Genomic DNA, 21,128 nt, shown 5'->3' with positions numbered 1-21,128 from the left:
CTGTGCAATTAATTACATTTGGATTGCACTTTCGATTTCAGCTCCTCACGATCACAAAAACAATGTAACCGAGAAAAGTTATTATTTTGCACATTACATTTTGCAAGTAATCTCTAATTTTGTCTTGTGTTCTGAAGGGGAATTCAAAAGGTTGAAAAGGGAAAAGTATGAAGGGAAATGTCACAGTTCAAGGGGTTTTCACTGTTGATTTGTTTAACGGTTTCACTGTTTTTTAAGTTCAATAAATACAACATCATTCTGAAAGTCAGTGAGTAATCATGTTAAAAAATTTTGATTTAAATATTGACCGAAATAATTGTGATTATGATCTTTTCCATAATCGAAACAGCCCTACTTGTTCGAAGGGTGTAGAATTGGACAAGGAAGAATTTTTGGGCAGATCAGAGTCACGGGGCGGATAAACAAACTATTTTTCACTTTCGTTAACATTGCGAGATAGGGCATTTGTGCTGCACTCATGGCTTGTCGTTATAAATCGGAAAGGTTTCACTGCATTAACATTGTGAGATAGGCCATGCCTTGGCAGATGTCAGCGCTCTCTGAGTGCCCTTCTAATTTACAATTGGTTTTTGACTGTATTAACATGCTATCAACTAACATTAAAATCAAATGACAACCCAACAATTTCACAGAAATGTCCATTTTCCGCAATGCACCATTTTGGCAGAAAAGTATAATAAGTCGGCACCAACAACAGTAAATGTTTGACACTAATCAACCCTTATATAGGCTGTTGCATCAGTTTTGTTTGTTTTTAAGATAATTTTTTGGGCATTTCTGCCTTTAATGATACGGAAGCATTGAAAGGTGGAGAGAAAGGGGGAAGACATGCAGGAAATCGTCCCAGGTCGGAATCGAACCCCAGACCTTCTGCGTCGAAGCATAAACCTCTGTATATATGTGCGCCCACTCTACCGACTGAGCTATCCTTGCCACGCATCTGAACTGTTTTCAATGAATAATAAATCACAGGCAAAAAAATTAAGCTCTTGTTTTATCATAATCCATCACCATATCATTTTCTTTTCTTTCATTGACCGTTTCCTTTCTAGGAACAGTACAATGGCAGATGCCTATCCTATTTCTATTTCATTTTTAACCAACAGCTCCTCACCACTCAGCGAAGATCTGAGAGAACTCCAGCGAGCTGTTGGCGACCGGCGAGATGAAGTAGAAGGGCGTGGTCCCCAGGTTGGCGCTCTCGATGAACTGGTACAGACACTCCAGCAGGTCATATATCACCCCGGACGAGTAGCACGGCACTAGTACATTGCCTCCTGCTCGAATCGTCATGGCTACAGGCACAGATTAATAATAAGAAATACATTAGAACACTCAGAATCAGCAGAGACAATGCGATTTACTTTATATACACATGTACTTATTTAAACAACATGAAAATATTTAAACATCTTCAAACTTTAACACAGTTTACAGTTAACATCATCCGGTACATTTTGGACCTACCAAGGTTGCTGCAGAATTCTCCCAGCATGCCGTCTGGGTTGGCTGTCGGCATCTGGGTGAGTCCTGTCAGAATCAGAACATCGCTGTTCTTAAGGGAGCTTTGGTCCATCGGCTGGGAGAAGAGAAGAAGAAATATTTTATAATATCACCAGCCCTGTGAAAGAGGTCCCAGTGAGTTTATTACAGTGCAGGATTTTTTTTTTGCATCTCTCCATCACATCTTTAATTGATTATGTGTATATTAATATGTAGTATTTGTACATGTGTAAACCAATAACCCCCCCCCCACACACACACACACACACACACACAACACACACACACACACACACACACACACACACACACACACACACACACACACACACACACACACACACACACACACACACACACACACACACACACACACACACGTCAAGTGAAATATTAGCATCAGACCCTGTGTGTAATTTAATCTAGCGTCCGGCCTGTTTTAGACCTACCTGCGGATGTGTGGTGAGGAGGGACGAACCCGACACATAGGCGACTTTCTCATGATGAGACTGGATGACCCAGTTGGAGCTACCTAATGAATAACCAGAGCTTAGCGGGGAGACCTGTACAGCTCCAAACAGCTCCTTGAGACAAAAAGAAGTAAGAGAACACAGAAAAACAGAAAGGACAGACACAGGTATTTTAGTAGAATGTAGAAGCAGAATAATAATCCTGCACTCACAGCGTGAGAAAGGATCCTGCATGAGACAAAACATAAACACTCTATTAAAATATAAACCACAATATTTTCTAATGGCTGGGACAACATGGTTTTGTCCTGATTCAATTCTTTCACGATACATGAGTGCTGATTCGATTTGGATTGCGATTTTCGCGATTCTAGAATTGATGGTATTGAGAGTTGCAATTTTTCTTGCGGTCCTTCTTTAACAAAAGCAAGAGTTAAATAAATACACTTCTAAAGAAAATATATCATGAGGTACTTCTAAAAACTAATTGTTTTCTAAAGAGACTGCACACCACATGTCAGTCAGACATTTATTTAATTTGTAAAGAAGTACATAACATGGATTTTCTGCATTTTATGCTCTCGGTCTGTTTAGCTGGAAACAGATATAATGTAGTCGCTGTCGGCGGTATATAACAGAAAATATTTAGGAGAATCATTGGTAAAATTGTGATTCTAGAGAAAGAAAAAAAAAATAGATTCTAAAAATTGTCACCCCCCTTTTTTCTCACCCCTATCTTTCCCCTGTAGTGTTGATAAAAAAATAAGAGGAATGTATCTATGTATTATATCTACACTGTGCAGTCATTGTAAGAGAAAAGAGGTTCTTACCACTTTCTGCGAGTAACCCACAAGCTGCACTTTGCTGAGGGCCGAGTTGACCTCCTGCATGCTGTAGCTTCGTTTCCACGTCCACACATCTACTGCATCCTTCAGCGGCCCAGGGAGCATCCTAATATCATCACATGACATACAAACGATATGTTAAATGAATCTGTTGAAATGTAACTAATTAAAACCAAAGCAGGAAAAGATGAATAGAGAGACAGGAAAAACAGACAAATTACAGGTAAAAGCCTGTACGAGATGGTGTTTAGTACATCAAAGTGTTTGATTTTAAAATAAAAAAATATATTTTATAATAGGAAATTGAAATGTATTTCAAAAAACATACATTTTGAAATAAATATTAATAAATGACTACCCACAGATACTATTCTTTATGTATGTTCTCAGTTTTGTTTTTCAACGGTTGTCCTACCTTTGTATTTCCTTATTTTTCCAGCAGGTGGCAGACTGAGCTTTGGGAACTCTCTCCATGAACTTTACCAGTTCCTCCATCAACAGTCTGAGGAGAATAACAGCTAGAATCAGCATCAGAAACCACAGCCAATGTTTTTTGGTTTCCAATACAACAGAAGCCATGCCATGACACATAATCTTTCAAAATAATAAAAAAAATGTAAATAAAAACAAAATTAAATTGTGTGTAGTTCAAAGTACGTATTACATCTACGGTAGCCTTCACGCTTTTTTCTGATGACGCCATTCTCTTGCTATTTTCAATATCCTTTCTTTTTCTAGGCGAAGAAGAAGACTCCTGTTTCTGAAATTTGGATTTTGAATACTTGTGGTCCTCCATGTTTCCTTCTTCAAACTTGCCGGGGCCGGGAAGCTACGATATCCATTAGTAGCATTAGCAGCACCTGGGAGTTTATAATGTGACAGCGGAAACGCGAAAGGCGGAGCAGTATGTCCCGTATGTCCCTTACTGGCTAACGTATTTCAAGATGGCGCATGAATATGGAGCGTCTACCCCAGTTCATGCAAACGCAAATGTAAAATTTCAAGCCAAAAGGAATACTTGGAATTGATGGTGGTGGTAAATATTCATGAAAAAGGACACGTTTGTGAACGGGCAACACAGATTTTGATAATGAACAACTAAACACGTTACACACTGGACCTTTAAGACCTATGGCTATCTATTTTTTTTTTACAAAACCACGATAAAAATGAAAAAGACTTTTAAAATAACATGCATATTTCCTATGAATTTAAATGAAAACAATATGAGGAAGTTGAAGTTCCTTGTATCCCCTTACCTGCCAATCTGCAGGGTGGGTTCTGTAGCATACACTGTCCCAGTGAAGCCTGTGTGTTCAGTGATGTATGGTAGGGCCATCATACAGTGGTAGTTGGAGATCAGGATGACATCAATGGTAGACAGATCCAGCAGTTCTCTCTGTAGTTAATATAAATGGGAAAATAGCTTAATAACAACAACTGTGGCAATAGCACAGTCAGGAAAGGTGAATGGAAAGTTTGAGCTGGTACATTGGTGTAGTCATACAGTCAAAATGAAACCTACTGATGAACACAACTAAAATGGGCAGGCTAATCTCTTGGTTCCCTGTCCTTGACATGTTAGCATTATAATTTCCTGCAGCATAATCATTCATTTGAAGCATTCCATTTGATGTCTTAAGTAAGAGGATATATTGTATGTGTGGCAGCTGAGTTTACTACCTCAGGGAGACAGAACTCTGGCTGTGAATCCACAAACACTCTTCCTGCACACTCCTTCAGCTCCTGGAAAGATGGAAAGAAGTGGTTTGTTTACTTTTGTAGCCCTTCATCACAGACCAATCTTAATGCATATACACCTAATAAACAGAAACAATTTTAAGTTATCACGCAAAGTAACAATCAAGCACAAGTTGAAGTTCAGATACAGGTGAAATACTGAGAATCAAATGCAACAGAAACAGCTTCTTATACCTTCTCCAAGTTTATTGTTCCATCCTTAGAGACCCAACTAGGTAACTTGGAGAGTCTCGGGCTGGGAAAATGAACAAAAGAAGAAAAAATATCATCATGATTTAGAACAAATCCACCACCCATAAATGAATGAATGAATGAATGAATGAATGAATAAATAAATACATGGAGCCTCTACCGCTGATGCCAGTGACTTACCTGTGCACGAGAGGAAGGGGCAGGAAGTTGAGGACAGAGGTGGTGTCCAGCCCACAGTCCAACATGATAGTGGTGGATTTAAACTTGAGGACATTGCAAGGCAATGTGGGATGACCAGACAGACAATACTGAGATAAGGGAGGAAAGAAATGAGAGACACACGTGGAAACAACATTATTGTGACTACAACACAATACATGACAGATACAGAGCAGAAGCTGGATAAACAGGGCATCACATTGAACAGGCAGAGTCTGTAGTTTGTAGGTCACGCACGCAGCTGTAACGTTGTCTCATTGCAAGAACAAAATGCTATCACTGGGCACTGCACACACATTCAATAGTTCAAATAGCATGGCATATCTGTTAGCTGCCTAATTAACAACAGTGGATGAGACAGGACCAGACCGGGCTATTAGCTGCTAAGCTAACAGAGTAACGTTATCCGAGGTATCCTGAAACGATTTAGTAACGTATTGTTATCGTCAGCCGGGGTTGACTTGGTTACAGTAATTATGCTGACAGTCTGTTAACTCACCAATTTCATGTTTAACCCTGATAAATAAGTTATATTTAGTCGACTCCGCTAAAACTGCATCCTGCTCTAATGTTTTTCGCGACTCCGCTGGCTTTGTTTCTATGACTGTTGACCACTACTGCCCTCTACAGTGGCGGAGTGTTTCTTAAACAACAGCACAGCTGATGCAGGTAGGCCAAATGCGCCAAATAGTGACGTTTTGGTTTGCTTCTAACTGCCCTGAAAGGAGCACTGTGCCTCACAAAAATATTTGCCAAAGCGTCGACAATTGTTGTCAACAAATGCACGTGCCCATAGAGTGCATGGCTATCAATCACATTCCTTGGCCCTAACTAGAGCCATATGTAGACAAAGTGAACCCAGTTTTATGAGGGACTTTGGACGACAGTAATAACAACGCCAATACTGTGACTATACTGATAATATGAGCTTGGTAGCCAGTCCTTTACTATTTGGTATATAGGTTAAATAAACCTGTATTAAGTTTACGTAGGAAGTTGTTTGTAGACAGCCAGTTGTGGTGCAGCGAAGTGACCAAACAATTTCTATTGACTACTCTGGTTTAGCCCTTCCCATGCTAATAGCGGTTCGGCACACCAACACTGTCACCTACACACCTAACTCAAACCACTCCCAAGTGACACATACCGGTGTATTTATCTAAGAAATTCAAATTATGTTACGTGGTAATGTTGCGAAACTGATGTAGTAACATTGGTACCTAACAACTTCCGTATCTCCGGTAGGTCTCATCTTTTGTGAAATAGTTACATTGGGTTTTTGTGGAAAACAACTAACGTCGGTTTAACAGAATATTCCGCTTTTGAACTGAGGTCGATGTTGTCTCATGGAGGATTTGTACAGTTATTAACCTTCGTCAAGAGTACTTGGGCAAGGGCAGGTAGGGGCTGAAACGCCACATTTTTATAGCGTAAATACACAATTATTTAACAGCTATAGCTAGCTAGTTGAAAACAAGCTGTTTACGTATGGTGTTAAAGAAGCGAACTTCGGCACATCAGATGCGATTATAAACGCCCGGAGTCCGTAATGTTCAAGTTTCTAGCCTAATCACTACTCTGTTAACCTTACGCCATTAACTAGACCCAGCATGTGAACAAGTTATATGACACGTAATACCGAAAATCTGGGATGTGTTCTAATCAAACATGGAGTTAACACTCAATAATCATTCAAAAGAACTGAAGATAACAGCATACTTGTTAGTTGACAACAATACACTATAATTTCTCATACATTAACAAAAGTAAAACTCACTTATAATGTGGGAGGGAAGGTGAAAATAGCATTTTGATACTGTTCAATCAATTGATGTGTTGAAATTGGAGCTCTATTCAGCATTTAGCTGTACAAAAATAGTCTGATTGGCTGTTTTTTTTTTTTTTTTTTTTTGCCAGGTCATGTTATCCCTGTCATGACTGTGCACATTGATAGGTTATTGCCACTGCTTCCTGTCAAGGATGATTGTTTCATTTGATCGAACAAGCGTATATATATATTATATTTGACAGACCTGAGGAGGTACACGCTCGGTTTCTTCGCCATGGGGAACTCCTGCAGTAATCATCTTGGGATCCCTCCAGCCAAGGGCCCTAATGCTGTGGGCTGCACCGACTTCATGATGGACCACACTGCACAGGTAAAAGCTAAGGCTCAACCATGAATCGTTTTCAAATCGAAATCGTGATCGGACAGAGCGCGATTCATCAAATGTGCAATATTTAGTTGAATGTTTTGGTGTAACATTTAGTTTATTTTTTATTCCTCTTTTTATTATTATATTTACTGTTTTTTTTCATGAGCTAAATGCTGGAATAATGTTACATATCACAGATCGTTTGCTAAAATGTCCTATTTTCAGTGGATTTTATTTTTTGTTTTACTTTATTTAACATGATCGTAGAAGGTGCAATATGTAGATGCTGATATTGAACTGAGGCATATCAGACATTTCAGTTTACAGGAAAATACGGATATTTCTTATTGGAATTATTTTTATTATTATAACTTTATTATTTCTGATATATCCGATTTTTCCCCCAAATCGTTCAGCCCTAGTTAAAGCACAAGCAGACATCTAACCACAGAGCATGTGTTTAACTTGGTCTGTACGTGTAAATGTGTAACTTTTGATTTAGATAGATGAATGATGAATTTTCTATGCTTTGAATGGGAATGACTGTATGTAATAGAGGCCTTTCCCTAACTAAAATAAAGTGAGACATTAGAAAAAGAAGAGACACATTTAAAATGGGGTATAATAACTAAATAGAATTACTTAAATTCATAGTTTATTTTGGTTACATTATAACGAAAAACGGTTGACAATTTGTGTGAATGTGTAATTGACCAAAACATGATACATGTTTAAACCAGTCCATTGCACATTATGTTACTCACACAATTAACAACCGAAAAAGGCTTTCCTATACAATCCATGAAATAACCCAGAATATCAGCAAGAAAGAACCAAAAAAAAAAAAAGTTCTCATTGTGAACATGAGAAATATGCTTTATCAAGAATGCTACTGAATTTCAGCACAGTTTAAAGCCACCGTACATTAAAAAACAACAATGTAAAATGGACAAAGGCTAACAGTTAATCTAGCCGCTCTAAAACTGTTTAGTCAGCAGCAATAAGAAGATGATCAACAGTTCCATTACAACATTCATTAGTCACTCTCGCAGCAGTTCAGGGATGATCAGAAGTGTTTCAAAGTTCAGCATGAGAAAGAGACAAAAACATATAATCGCACATGTTTTGTGAACAGGATATTTAGGACATACAGACAATAGACAGTTTTTATTATTATTATTATCAGCTAATTCAACTTTTTCTCTCTCTTCTGTGTGTCTGGTTAACAGGGCAGCTTCTTCCGGCTTTACTATCCTTGTCAAACGACTGAAAAAGCACAACGACCAGACTGGGTACCGTGCAAGGAGTATTTTAACGGTCTCACGGACTTCATGAACATCAACAGGACTGTCGGTGAAAAGATTTTCAACCACCTCTTTGGTAATTTGACTCCAATTCATAATGTGCAGAACATTTTACATGTGTTTTACACCTCTTTTCTCTACCATACTGCATGTTTTTTGTTGTTGCGTGTTTTTGTACTTGGTTTCCTCTCCTTCCAAACAGACGTTGGCTTCCCCCTTATTTCTATACATTGTTTAAATCATCTTAGAAATGAGGCTGTAAGTAGCCGGGTTGGCTCAGTGGGTAGAGCAGGCGCACATATACCGAGAGGTTTATGCCTTGACGCATAGGTCCGGGGTTCGAATCCGACCTGTGTTGATTTCCTGCATGACTTTCCCCCTCTCTCTCCTCTAGCTGTCCTATCAAATAAAGGCGAAAAAGCCCTGAAAATAATCTTTAACATTTTATTTTTTAAATAAGGCTTTAACTAACAATTTTTTTCATCGTTGATTAATTGGTCGATTATATTCGCGATTAATCGATTAGTTGTAGAAGAATCACTTTGACAACAATGAAAGCAGAAGTGGAGCCCACTACAATTCTAAAGGACCTAACTCTGTTCAAACTGTAGAAATCTATGGGAACCAGCAGTTGCCTGAATCTATAACACGACAGCATGCTTTGGGAAATGGTCATCAGTCATTTCAAGTTTCCATAACGCCTAGTAAACGGACTAAAATTGTACAAAAACATTGTGTTTTTTGTGGCCGGGTTGGCTCAGTGGTAAAGAAGGCGCACATATACTGAGAGGTTAATGCCTCGACACAGCGGTCCGGGGTTCGAATCCGACCTGTGACAATTTCCTGTATGTCTTCCCCACTCTCTCTCCCCTTTCTCACCTAGCTGTCCTATCAAAATAAAGGCGGAAAAAGTCCAAAAAAATAATCTTGAAAAAAAAACATGGTGCTTTTAAAAGCTTTTATTTTGTCATTTGTTTGTTCCAGGGTCCTTCAAGATTCCAGCCTCCTTGGATGCTCCGTTTAAATCAAATGTCAAATGTCCCGTAGTCATCTTCTCCCATGGCCTTGGAGCTTTTAGGTATACACAATCCCTTCTAACACTGCTACAGTACTAACTGTATGAATTGGATGTTCTGCTCACTTATCAGATACTATGAAGCTGTCATTTAATTGTATCTCCTTGGTGTTTCCTAGGACTTTGTATTCAGCCATATGTGCAGAATTGGCCTCGCAGGGCTTCATTGTGGCGTCCGTGGAACACAGGTATTTGTACAAGATTTCTTTTATTATTATTTATTACCGTTGGCTTTCAGCTGAATCTTCATGTTGATGTCAGGATTTATTTAATTAAAACAGGAAGCTTTTTGTAGCACCCAAATGAGGGTTGTTGGACATATACTCCAACTGTAGGCTGACAACATGCACACAGAACATTTGAGTTCTAATTTTCTTTTTTTAACCTTTTTTATTTATTTATTTAGAGCTGGGCAATATATCCATATTATATCGATATTGTGATATGAAACTAGATATCGTAATAGATTTTGTGTATCGAAATAGGACACCAGTCTTCTTTTCCTGGTTGTAAGGGCTGCATTACAGTAAAGTGATGTGATTTTCTGAACTTACCAGACTGTTCTAGCTGTTCTATTATTTGCCTTTTACCCACTTATAGACATTATATATACACATTACTTATGATTATTTGTCAAAAACACTACAATATGGTCGCAATGTTGACTTATTTGGTCAAAAATATTGTGATATTTGATTTTCTCCATATTGCCCAGCCCTATTTGTATTATTTCAACATAGATCACATACCTGTACAGTATGTACATCATATTAAATCAAACGCTTAACCAAATTACAGTTCAAAACCAAACCCCTGTCACCCATCATAAAAATCTGTTAGAATCGTGTTTGCAGTTTCCCAATTTTCCACTTTTTTTCCCCTCTTCTACTGACTTTAAGAATGTGTCCACCGGTGCCCGTGTTTCAGCATATTCCATCTCATTCTCTAGCAGTTTCAAACCTATCTTTTCTAACTTAATCATTTCAGTTGCTTCGGTGTTCCATTCCTTGTGCGTACGTGTATATAAAGCAATCCAGTTCTTCATAATGACCTTCTCTGTGACCACGCATAGTGAGAGAAATATATAGCTTTACTGTTAAGATGACATTTTTGCCCGAAGCTGTGAGGAGATTCCAGTTGACCGTTAGCCAGTCAGACAATAATAACAGAGGTCTCTTCTGCGAGCGGCTGTCTGTTGATCCGTGGAGTAGGAGTGGAAAGGGTGTGCAGACAATGGTACGAACCAGGTCATCACATTTCTTTTCAGTGCAGACACAAGGGGACCTTACGAAGATGAGCATAATGGCCACAGCTAGTCCGTCACTCGTGTGGGTGGAAGTGGTATCCCTGGTTACAGGCTAAAGCCACAGGAAAAAAAGGCACATGCTAGTGTTGTGACCGAGTCCACACAGCTGTGACATGAGACAGCAGGGATGGTCAGAGGTCAGACCAGCCGCTCAGCCAGCTGTGCTTTGGTCTCACGCCGTCACATTGCCGTGGTTTGTTCTGTGGAAACGGACTAAACAAACCGGTCTGAAAGAATTTGAATTCTATTCCAACGTCATGTTAATTGAGCTCCAGCGGGGAAAAAGGGCATTCGCTTTGGCAGCGAGTGTGAACGAGGACAAACACAAGTTCAAGCCGGGGTTGGCGTTTACGTTTGTGTGAGAGATGGAGAACTAGTAGTCTATATCCGCGACGTTCCACTTCCCGGGATTGCTCCGGCGCCGCAGGAAATTCCGCCAGATGCATGTCTTTTTGTCTTTGTGTTGGCGTTCTAACCTCTGGTGGATTTGTGAGGACTATGGTTAACTGCTCCTCAGATCTCTGCAGGGTAGACTATCTGTCCAATCTGAGTTTTCTCTCGCACGACTAAAACTACTTTTGAACAAAACAAGTTCCTTCCCGAGGCTATTTTGCGGCGGCGCCGTTGCTCCATCCGGCGCTTAGCACCGCCTATGACGATTGTGATTGGTTTAAAGAAATGCCAATAAACCACAGCACGTTTTTCCTCCCATTCCGGAATGCTGTGTGGACTATATAGACCAGAGGTGCCCAAATTCTTTCATATGAAGGGCAAAAAATAGATCTGGATGAAAGACCATGGGCCAAAAAGTAAATGTTGACATGAGCCCTGACCTTGTTTTTCCAAAGTCTTTCAACATTAGGGCTCCAGCTGACTTACTAAATGTTCTTTTATCAGCGGGCCACTGCCTCGATTTCTCCATCTTGACTGGCTGACTCAAAACCAGTGACGTTAGCACGGCTCACAGCACACGAGGGGGAGCAGGACAGTGAAGAAATATCCTCTCTTTTGTAATTTTTCGTAGATTAAACTTACATGCGTTATTTAATAAGGAAGTTTACCAGCACTGTGCTTTACATTGCTGTAAAACGCAGATGAAGTACTTTTTAGCTGCACAAAACAAAGTTCCGTAGTCATTACAGTTAGGATTTTACAGCACTTTCAAAATAAGAGGAGAATAAGCATGAGCATGTCATGCCATGGGGGGGCCAAAACAAAGGGAGCACGGGCCAAACTTGGCCCGCGGGCCCTAAATTGGGTAGCCTTGATATAATAGACCCTCCTCCGAAGTGCTGTGGTGGAAGGTCTGGCAAAGAGAGAACTAGTATAGGCTCCACAAACACAGATGCTAGATAAGACCGACTTAAATCCCTACTTGAACACAGGAGCGGTGTAGTGACTTTAGTGAGTATGGCCCAGTAGATGTTCTCAGCCCCTGACCTGGGACCTGAAGTTTCCTTCTTGTCTCATCATACCAACAACGTGTTTCTGGAAATTTCACCACATTGTTAGCCTGTGTTAAAAACCCAAATATTTACCTAGTAACATAAAGGAAGTTCTATTCCTCTCAAGCGCTGCAACTATCAGTTATTTTCATCTAGTTGCATTGAAATTTTTTTCCAATTTGCTTTTTTTGTTGTTCGACTAACAGTCTAAAACATTAAGAAATTCAATTTCAGTTCACAATCTGACAAAGAAAAACAGCAAGTTGAGATGCGGGAACCAGACAGTTTACGATATTATAAGACAATGCTTTATTTTTTTCTTCTTCTTTCTAATTTTGCAGCATTGTGCGTTTCTTTTTTTTAACGCAGAGACCAGTCGGCCTCAGCCACGTATTATTTCCGTGACAAGACCGAGTCAGAGAAGGCAAACAAGAAGAATGTGCCTAAAACATCTGGCTCGGCTCAGGAAGACAACTTGGTAAGAGAGTGGATGTACTACAGGGGTCTGAAGCACGGAGAGAGAGAGTTCCCCCTCCGAAACGAACAGGTAAGAGGAATTTACGTTTGGATTGTGCGCTGTTGCTTCGGGAGCTGAACTCCATTTGCCCCGTTTCTCAACATAACATGAGTCAGCAGTCTCTGACTATGACAGATAGAGGTGGAGACTTTATTCCTCTTTTGGACAAATGTGGGTTCAGCTGGAATCACACGTAACCGCCAGTAACCGATATGCCGCATGACACAGATTGTTCACATGAAACCACATCCTTGTTTTCCGTCAGCGTATTCTCTGAACTTTGATGAGATCATTTGAATTCATTTGAATGTTCCTCGTTTTTATTTGATTTGATTTCATTAGGATCCCCATTAGCTGATGCAGAACATCAGCTACTCTTCCTGGGGTCCACACAAACCATAAAACATGACCACAGATGAGACATTTTCAGACAAAACAGCCACACGATTTGAAAATAAGAGCAGTATAACTAGCATTATTCTTTCTTGCAAACATAACTACATATTCCTCTTCATATACTCTTATATCTTAATCTTACATCTTCGTATACATGTGAATATTCCTGTACATAAAAAGTACAAAAGTAGTTACAAAATATGGTTATAGGCGTAGGGCCCTTAGATGTTGCTTTACTTGTTTTTTAAAGCTTGATTTATTATTGATGTTAAGGGAGTTCCACGCAGCCGTACCTCGATACAGTACTGTACGTTGCATTGATTGTGTCCGAGATCTAGGAACCTTGAAAAGCCCTCTGGTGGCGTGTCTGGTGGGGGTATTTATGGGCGTTAGAGCTAAATGTAAGTCGACTATTCAAACAATTAGGAATTTTCAATTGATTAACGTTTTTAACAAAAGTCAGCAGAGATGCTGCAACATGACCTCATGACTTCGCGTAAACATACACGCCCACTTTCTTAAGCAGAGTGGCGCGTTACCTGTACGCATTTTGAGCTATCCGCGCGTGTCTACACTGTATACAGCTGACGTAAACATACACGCCACTTGGCGCGTTATCGCGAGGAGAAAGCGATGGTTGAGTTTAGGGAACGTGACGTGATGCGATCCCCGGTCTCCAGGGTGAAAGTCCTGTGTTTGACCCATTCTCCACGCCGACCAACCTCCCTACGCGGATTTTCGCCCTCTCATACTACTCGCTACGGCGTCAATTCACACGCAGTCGGAAGGTAATGGAAGTCAGTGGAGGCCAAACGGCGTTGAAAAACACGCTAAAAAGCGAGTACGTCTTGACAACACGCCAGTGATGGCATACGAATTGGCGTGTCATACGTACGCCACATCATGAGATCATGAGAGATGAGGTTGCTGATGGTCTCTCCTCAACTTTCAACCAGGAGAGATTGACATGCATGTTGTTTACATGAGACTTGAGTGGACATCTTATGCTGTCCCTTAATTTGTTTTAAATAATGCACTCCATTAAATTGACTTTGTTTTTTTAAAAGGCTTGGATTTATGTGACAACGTGGCAATATTTAGCGTTTCCTTTTCGCCTCGTCTCTCCTAACCCGTGGGACTCGCTTGTGTCATTCCCAGGTGAAGAAGAGAGCCGACGAATGCATTCTGGCTCTGGATAGACTCACCGAAATCAACTCAGGGACACCGGTGCAAAATGTTTTGCAAACGCAGTTTGACTGGACGACGTTGGAGGTAGTGTAACCTGTACATGAACCTCGGCCTAGCTTCACAGAGATCACACAAGGTTGTTTTTTTTTGTGTGTATATATATATATACAGTACAGGCCAAAAGTTTGGACACACCTTCTCATTCAATGTGTTTCCTTTTTATTTTCATGACTATTTACGTTGTAGATTCTCACTGAAGGCATCAAAACTGTGAATGAACACATATGGAATTATGGAATTAACAAAAAAGTGTGAAATAACTGAAAACATGTCTTATATTTTAGATTCTTCAAAGTAGCCACCCTTTGCTTTTTTGATAACTCTGCAAACCCTTGGTGTTCTCTCAATGAGCTTCATGAGGTAGTCACCTGAAATGGTTTTACCTTCACAGGTGTGCCTTGTCAGGGTTAATTAGTGGAATGTTTTCCCTTATTAATAAGAAAGTAAAGGGTGGCTACTTTGAAGAATCTAAAATATAAGACATGTTTTCAGTTATTTCACACTTTTTTTGTTAAGTACATAATTCCATATGTGTTCATTCATAGTTTTGATGCCTTCAGTGAGAATCTACAATGTAAATAGTCATGAAAATAAAAGGAAACTCATTGAATGAGAAGGTGTGTCCAAACTTTTGGCCTGTACTGTATGCGCATATATATATATATATATATTTTTTTTTTTTTTGAATGAAAAGCATCCAACAAGGCAGCAGCACACACAATTAAGTGACAAAACAGTGACAATATAGAATTTTGAATAAGACAGCAAGCTAGAGATAATACAGGTTGGAGCATGTCAGAAACAAAAGGGAATACAGGAGTATTTATGTGTTCTAGATCACAGTAGATACACATCACTGTTGATGTTGGGTCATTTTGTTTAGCGTAGCCCTTTGCAAGTCTCCACGGAATTCACAGGGCAAAGGAAACCTGGGAAACAAATGGGAACAACTTCAATTCAAATCATTGTAATCGAATTCTTTCAGGTGTAGAACACCGCCGACTTTAGGTCAAACTAATAACCGTTACACACCAACCAGACGGCACGGGACACACCGAACAGACTCGAGTCACTGACCTCGCCAAACGATTATCGGGCTGGTGTGTGTCAGGCTTAAGAACCCTTTTCATTCATGACACATTTGAATGATGAAATGGTCCAGAAGTTAAAAAAGCAAGTACATTTTTCGAACTGCAATTAAGTAACTTTTTAGGTATCCTGAGTACATACTAATATATTTGGACTTAGATCCAAGTATTATAGTCAATTCCAGGGGTAATTTTAAAGTCACGCTGTTATTGGTTTGGGACAGAAGTACTACTAGAGTAAGATACTGTAGTGCTTCCTTCAGTCATACGTACTCGGACATGTTCACTATCACGGTGGTCCATCAGCACTTCTGTAATCTATCTCAAAGTAACTTCCTTCTCTAATACATAAAAAGAGCAGATAGGGGTTTTCTTGCAACAAGATGACTTTAATAAACAGTACATAGAATATGGTTTGCAAAGAGAAAACAATTCTGAGTTTTGAAATTTGAGGTACTTCAAGTCTTTTCTTCTCATGCCACTTTCTACTTCTACTCCGCTACATTTCAGAGGGAAATATTGTACTTTTTTTACTCCGCTACATTCATCTGACACATTTAGTTACTTTACAAATTTAAGATTTCTGCACACAAAACACGTTTTTATTTTTATAAATTTAAACTACCCAAAACAAACCCAGACATTTGGACTCAGCCCAGGACTTTTTAATGCCAGTTTGATCATTTGAGCAGTGGGGTTTTGGTGACAAGGAAAATATAGAAAATCCCCCACCTGTGTCCAGTGGGCAGAACCCGACACTGATCAGGTTAACATTTGAAGGTAAACAAATTTTTTTTTTTTCGATCACTGATCCATTTCCTCTCTTCTCCTGGCCAACAGAACTCCATGGATCTGTGTCGGATAGCGGTGATGGGGCATTCCTTCGGCGGAGCAACCGTGATTGAAGCTCTGTGCAAAGAGGTTAAATTCAAGTATGTGGATTTACGATGATGTACATCCAGATCTCGATGAGAGAAGCAGGAATATGATACAGCATTGTTCTCTTAAAGCTACAGCGCATAGTTTCTGCCGTCCCCCATGAGGGAAGTAATAACAACCAGACTGTCGGCGCGTCCACATGATACAAGCCCTCCGTGATCCCTCCTCCACACAGTTGCCAGTAGCCAAGGAGGACACGGAGGAAAAAAAAAAAAAAAAAAAAAAGGACTCTTAAGAAGAGGTCATTATCTTCACTCGAGTTTCTGCGCGGGAAAGTCAGCGCACGCCACAATCTTCTGAACGTAGCCATGCTGAGAAATCCAGAGCGAGTCGTGTGGAGCTGATAGCCTTAATTAGCTTTTGGTGGCAACAGCTTGAATGTAACGGCCGTTCATTATCAAAAAGCTTTATGGGGAGACTCTTCAGCTGGGAAAATATTTTAATTCACAGATATCACCATGAAACTTCCCCAAGTTGATTACTTACATGAAGTTTTCAGAAAGTTTGTTTAAATATGCAAATTGGACATTCTCTTGTTAAATACTGTATGTGCTCCTCTGCAGATCAGAAATCTGAACATTGGATAAAGCCAGGCTCAAAATTCTTGTTTCATTTTGTCTCCGTATTAGTTAAAAGGTTTTTACCGTGGGAGTTTTGGATATCACTTTGTATCACTCCTTAGAAAATCAACAGCCGCGTTGGGCAGGTTTTAGGTATAAAATGTTACATAAATCAGTCTATACAGTAAACGATATATATTTGTAAAAACCTTCAGAATAAAGAAAGGAATGAAACTGCGACATTTTGTTGTATGTGCTACTGAAGCGGAGAGTTCTGGTCGCAGAGTCCGAGGAAAAACTCATTTTGACAAAAACGGCCTTTAAATATACGGATGGTAAAATTCGGACATTTTGAAGACATTACAGGTGAATAGGTTTTACCTGACAGATACCATGAAACTTACCCAGTTGATTACTGACATTAAGGCATTTATTTTCTTGTATTACAAGTTTGCTGAAATTTGAATGTTTAAATATGCAAATGAGGCATTGTCCAATCCCTAATTATAATATCTAATGCTAACTTTTGGTGTATTTGGGAGAAAACTACAGGCGCAAATAAACAAAGTGAAGTAAAATATACACCTAAATGTTAAGTTTTATCCACTAGTCTGAAAGAAGACATGTTATGGAAGCAAAATAAGCCCCAAAACCTCAAAATTGAAAAAATGTGTTCTGTAGTGTCAAATGATAAATTTACAGTATTTTTGCAAAAAAAAAAAAAAAAAAACTGTCTTGAATCAGGTGCGGCGTAGCGCTGGACGCCTGGATGAACCCTCTAGACGACGAGATCTTTCCCCGGGTCAAACAGCCCATCTTCTTCATCAACTCAGAGAAGTTTCAGTGGGCGGGGAACATCAGCCGCATGAAGAAGCTGGATTCAGCCGTCATCCAGAGGAAAATGATCACCATCAGGTAGACCGGACAGAGATTCAATTTCAATTCAATTTCAATTCAATTTTATTTATAGTATCAAATCATAACAAGAGTTATCTCGAGACACTTTACAGATAGAGTAGGTCTAGACCACACTCTATAATTTACAAAGCCCCAACAATTCCAACAATTACAGTAATTCCCTCAAGAGCAAGCAGTGCGACAGTGGCGAGGAAAAACTCCCTCTTGGGAAGAAACCTCGGACAGACCCAGGCTCTTGGTAGGCGGTGTCTGACGGGCCGGTTGGGGGTGTGATGAACAGTGGCGATAATAGTCACATTAATAGTGGAACAGTGACTGGATGTAGCGGGGAGCTGCAGGGTTCAGCAGGAAGCAGCATGACATTGCAGGGCACCGCTGAGCTCGGCAGGGAGTGCAGCAGGACCACGGCGACAGCTGGAACCAGGATCTTGGTGCCAACGTTCTCCAAGGAAATACGCTGGGGGAAAAAACATAAGGACTCCGGGGAGTAAACTCCCCAGAAGCTAGGATTAGTAACAAGCATTTCTGGGACTGGATACACACAAATAGTAATAGTAAAAGTAAATAGTAAATAGAAAATAGAAAATAGAAATAGAAAGGGAGAGGAGAGAGCAGCTCAGTGTGTCAGAGGAAGGAAGTCCCCCGGCAGTCTAGAACTATAACAGCGTAACTGAGAGAGACAGGTCATAAGGAGAGGTAGCTTTTTCGGGCTTAGAACTGTCCCCCTGCCGGATCGGGCTTGGCTGGCCTGTCTCCCTCTACTTTGTTATGTATTATTAATCTAACAATTATGAAGAGAAGCAGGTGGGCCAGTTAGGTGAACACTGCAACTCCTCTCTCCCTAACTATAAGCTTTATCAAATAGAAGAGTTTTAAGTTCATTCTTGAAAGCGATTACAGTTTCTGCCCCCCGAACCCAGATCGGGAGCTGGTTCCATAGGAGAGGAGCCTGATAACTGAAGGCTCCTGCTCCCATTCTACTTTTAGAGACTCTAGGTACCACCAGTAACTCTGCATTCTGGGAGCGCAGTGCTCTAGTGGGACAATAGGGTATTAGGAGCTCTTCTAGATATGATGGTGCTAGACCATTTAGAGCTTTGTAGGTCAATAGAAGGATTTTAAACTCAATCCTGGATTCAACAGGAAGCCAGTGCAGAGAAGCTAATACAGGAGAAATATGATCTCTTTTCTTAGTTCTTGTGAGAACACGCGCTGCAGCATTCTGGATCAGCTGGAGAGTCTTAAGGGACTTATTTGAGCAACCTGACAGTAGGGAGTTACAATAGTCCAGCCTAGAAGTAACAAATGCATGGACTAGTTTTTCAGCGTCGTTTTGAGACAGGATATTCCTAATTTTGGCAATGTTACAAAGATGAAAAAAGGCTGTTCTTGAGGTTTGTTTTAGATTGGCATTAAAGGATATATCCTGATCAAAAATAACTCCTAAATTTCTGACAGTAGTGCTGGAGGCCAGGACAACACCATCCAGAGTAGCTATATCTTTAGATAATGAAGTTCTGAGGTGTTTAGGTCCCAGCACAATAACTTCAGTTTGACAGAGATGAAGTCGGGTCGGGTTGATTTGGATAGTAATAATAATAATAGGTTTCCTGACTTGGTGGTGATGTTTCCATTCATCAGAGGCACAGTCCACCAGAGTTTCCCAGACTTCACCTTCCTCACGGGCAACTGGATCGGCAAGCTGATGAAGCTGAAGGGAGAGATCGACCCGGAGCTCGCCATAGACCTCTGCAACAAAGCAACACTAGCTTTCCTGCAACGCCATCTTGGTAAGAACGAGAAGGCGCTCCCTATTTGCTGCCACTCATTTCTGTTATCATCCAGGTTTATCATAAGGCTGTTATCATTCGTTAACCCTCGTGTTGTCTTCCTGTCGACCATGCAGCTTTTTGTCGTTCTGGGTCAAAATTAAAACTTCTTTCCCCCCCTTCCCCCCACCAATGTTTTGGTCGTCTTGACACTATTGTGACATTTTTTTTGTTGACATTTTTAAGCTTTTTTTCCCCACGTTTTTTTTGTCTCTTTTTCCGAGGTGTATTTTTTTCTGACTTTTGCCACTTTTTTTTTCTCCAAATTTGTCACTTTTTCTGATGTCTGTCGATTTAAAAAAAGTGTTGTTTTTTTTTCCCAACGTTTTTGAAGCATTTTTATCACTTTTTTCAACCTATCAATTTTTTTCTTCCAACTGATATACAATCTAATAAAATACCCAAATTAATTGAAAGTATCGAACCATCCATGTTATTTTTCTTTTTTGGACAATTTGTCTAAAGAAACCCACATTTTTGATAATGGGTCAAATTTGACCCGAGGACAACAGGAGGGTTTAAAGAAGAAATGCACAATTTTTTTGTAATTCTCTGACTTTACAGGTCTAGAGATGAACTTTAACCAGTGGGACCCTCTGATTGACGGCCAAGACGATCACCTCATTCAGGGAACTAACGTCACTTTGCTGCAGTCCGCCATCTGAACGCGTCATGTCCCTGCACAATGCAGCCGGGACTGCCTCCTGCGTGGGAGTCAGCGCAACGCTCCCTAAAATGTCAAGCCGGGCCTACTTGGCATTTCAAAAACGGACTAAGGATAACATTTTTGGAGTAGCAATAACTAGAGAAGATCATCTCTACGTCATCAGCAGGAAAGATTTGTTTTCCTTGACAGATCACGAGGCCTGAATGTCGCTGAACGCTTCTGTTCGCTGTTCTTTACTTACTAGCAATTTCTTTGAGAAATTGCTGCATCATTTTTCACCTATGTGTATATGAACATCATGTTACTTCAGACAAATACTGTATGTCTCCGAGGCTGTTGTGACCTTCCGACAGAGACGAGCTACACAATGATTACAGTTTGATTATGGAACAAGACCTATAATGAGAAACGTATCCAACCAGTGAAAATGAAATGTGATTGAATAGGATACAAATATGAATTATTGATTGATTCAACAGAGAGCGGCTACACAAGTAAACCAGTATCATTAAAAGCTTAAACACTAAAAGGTTGCATCATGGCAAAATGTGCCGTAAACTCGCAGTACTGCTCGCCCTGGGTCAGCGTCGGACCTCCACTACTTTTCTACACCTACTGTCTGAAATATCTGCCATTACAGAAATTCCAATAAATCTGGTTTGTATACAA

At 40.1% G+C, this 21,128-nt stretch overlaps 2 protein-coding genes across 5 annotated transcripts in view; one reads left to right on the top strand and one right to left on the bottom strand.

The window, feature by feature from the left end:
- ints9 (integrator complex subunit 9) overlaps positions 1–6,846 on the bottom strand; it is a 15,715-nt gene extending 8,869 nt beyond the window's left edge. For 2 of the 3 annotated variants that reach the window (XR_003694882.1, XM_028605493.1), the window contains exons 1-10: positions 5,511–5,977; positions 4,973–5,100; positions 4,775–4,835; positions 4,523–4,585; positions 4,099–4,238; positions 3,255–3,341; positions 2,825–2,945; positions 1,974–2,108; positions 1,489–1,600; positions 1,136–1,316 (exon numbers count right to left, since the gene is read on the bottom strand). Coding sequence is in view for 1 of the 3 variants with exons in the window: in XM_028605493.1 (XP_028461294.1) it covers positions 1,136–1,316; positions 1,489–1,600; positions 1,974–2,108; positions 2,825–2,945; positions 3,255–3,341; positions 4,099–4,238; positions 4,523–4,585; positions 4,775–4,835; positions 4,973–5,100; positions 5,511–5,519 (1,037 nt within the window). In the remaining 2 variants the exon portion in view is untranslated. Of the gene's footprint in view, positions 1–1,135; positions 1,317–1,488; positions 1,601–1,973; positions 2,109–2,824; positions 2,946–3,254; positions 3,342–4,098; positions 4,239–4,522; positions 4,586–4,774; positions 4,836–4,972; positions 5,101–5,510; positions 5,978–6,788 lie in introns of those variants that run through there. The other variant, XR_003694883.1, reaches the window with a different exon arrangement.
- Positions 6,070–21,128, top strand: pla2g7 (phospholipase A2, group VII (platelet-activating factor acetylhydrolase, plasma)). Of its 2 annotated transcripts, none has more exons than XM_028605496.1 (11): positions 6,070–6,252; positions 7,043–7,170; positions 8,397–8,547; positions 9,456–9,549; positions 9,666–9,734; positions 12,667–12,844; positions 14,369–14,482; positions 16,387–16,478; positions 17,790–17,960; positions 19,605–19,753; positions 20,357–21,128. In XM_028605496.1, the coding sequence occupies exons 2-11, from the start codon at positions 7,075–7,077 to the stop codon at positions 20,455–20,457; spliced, it is 1,215 nt and encodes a 404-aa protein (XP_028461297.1). In that variant the 5' UTR covers positions 6,070–6,252; positions 7,043–7,074; the 3' UTR covers positions 20,458–21,128. The 2 variants fall into 2 exon arrangements, with proteins under 2 accessions (XP_028461297.1, XP_028461296.1); XM_028605495.1 differs by lacking the exon at positions 6,070–6,252 and adding an exon at positions 6,260–6,411.

The sequence above is a fragment of the Perca flavescens genome, chromosome 18 (assembly GCF_004354835.1).
Source record: "Perca flavescens isolate YP-PL-M2 chromosome 18, PFLA_1.0, whole genome shotgun sequence".
NCBI lineage: Eukaryota > Metazoa > Chordata > Actinopteri > Perciformes > Percidae > Perca > Perca flavescens.
This window is presented reverse-complemented; position numbering and strand designations above follow the sequence as displayed.

Coding starts and splice junctions, on each gene's coding strand:
- pla2g7 (XM_028605495.1), top strand. CDS start 6,348: ATGTTGTCTCATGGAGGATTTGTACAGTTATTAACCTTCGTCAAGAGT. Junction 9,550..9,665: donor CATGGCCTTGGAGCTTTTAG/GTATACACAATC, acceptor GGTGTTTCCTAG/GACTTTGTATTCAGCCATAT. Junction 12,845..14,368: donor TCCCCCTCCGAAACGAACAG/GTAAGAGGAATT, acceptor TGTCATTCCCAG/GTGAAGAAGAGAGCCGACGA.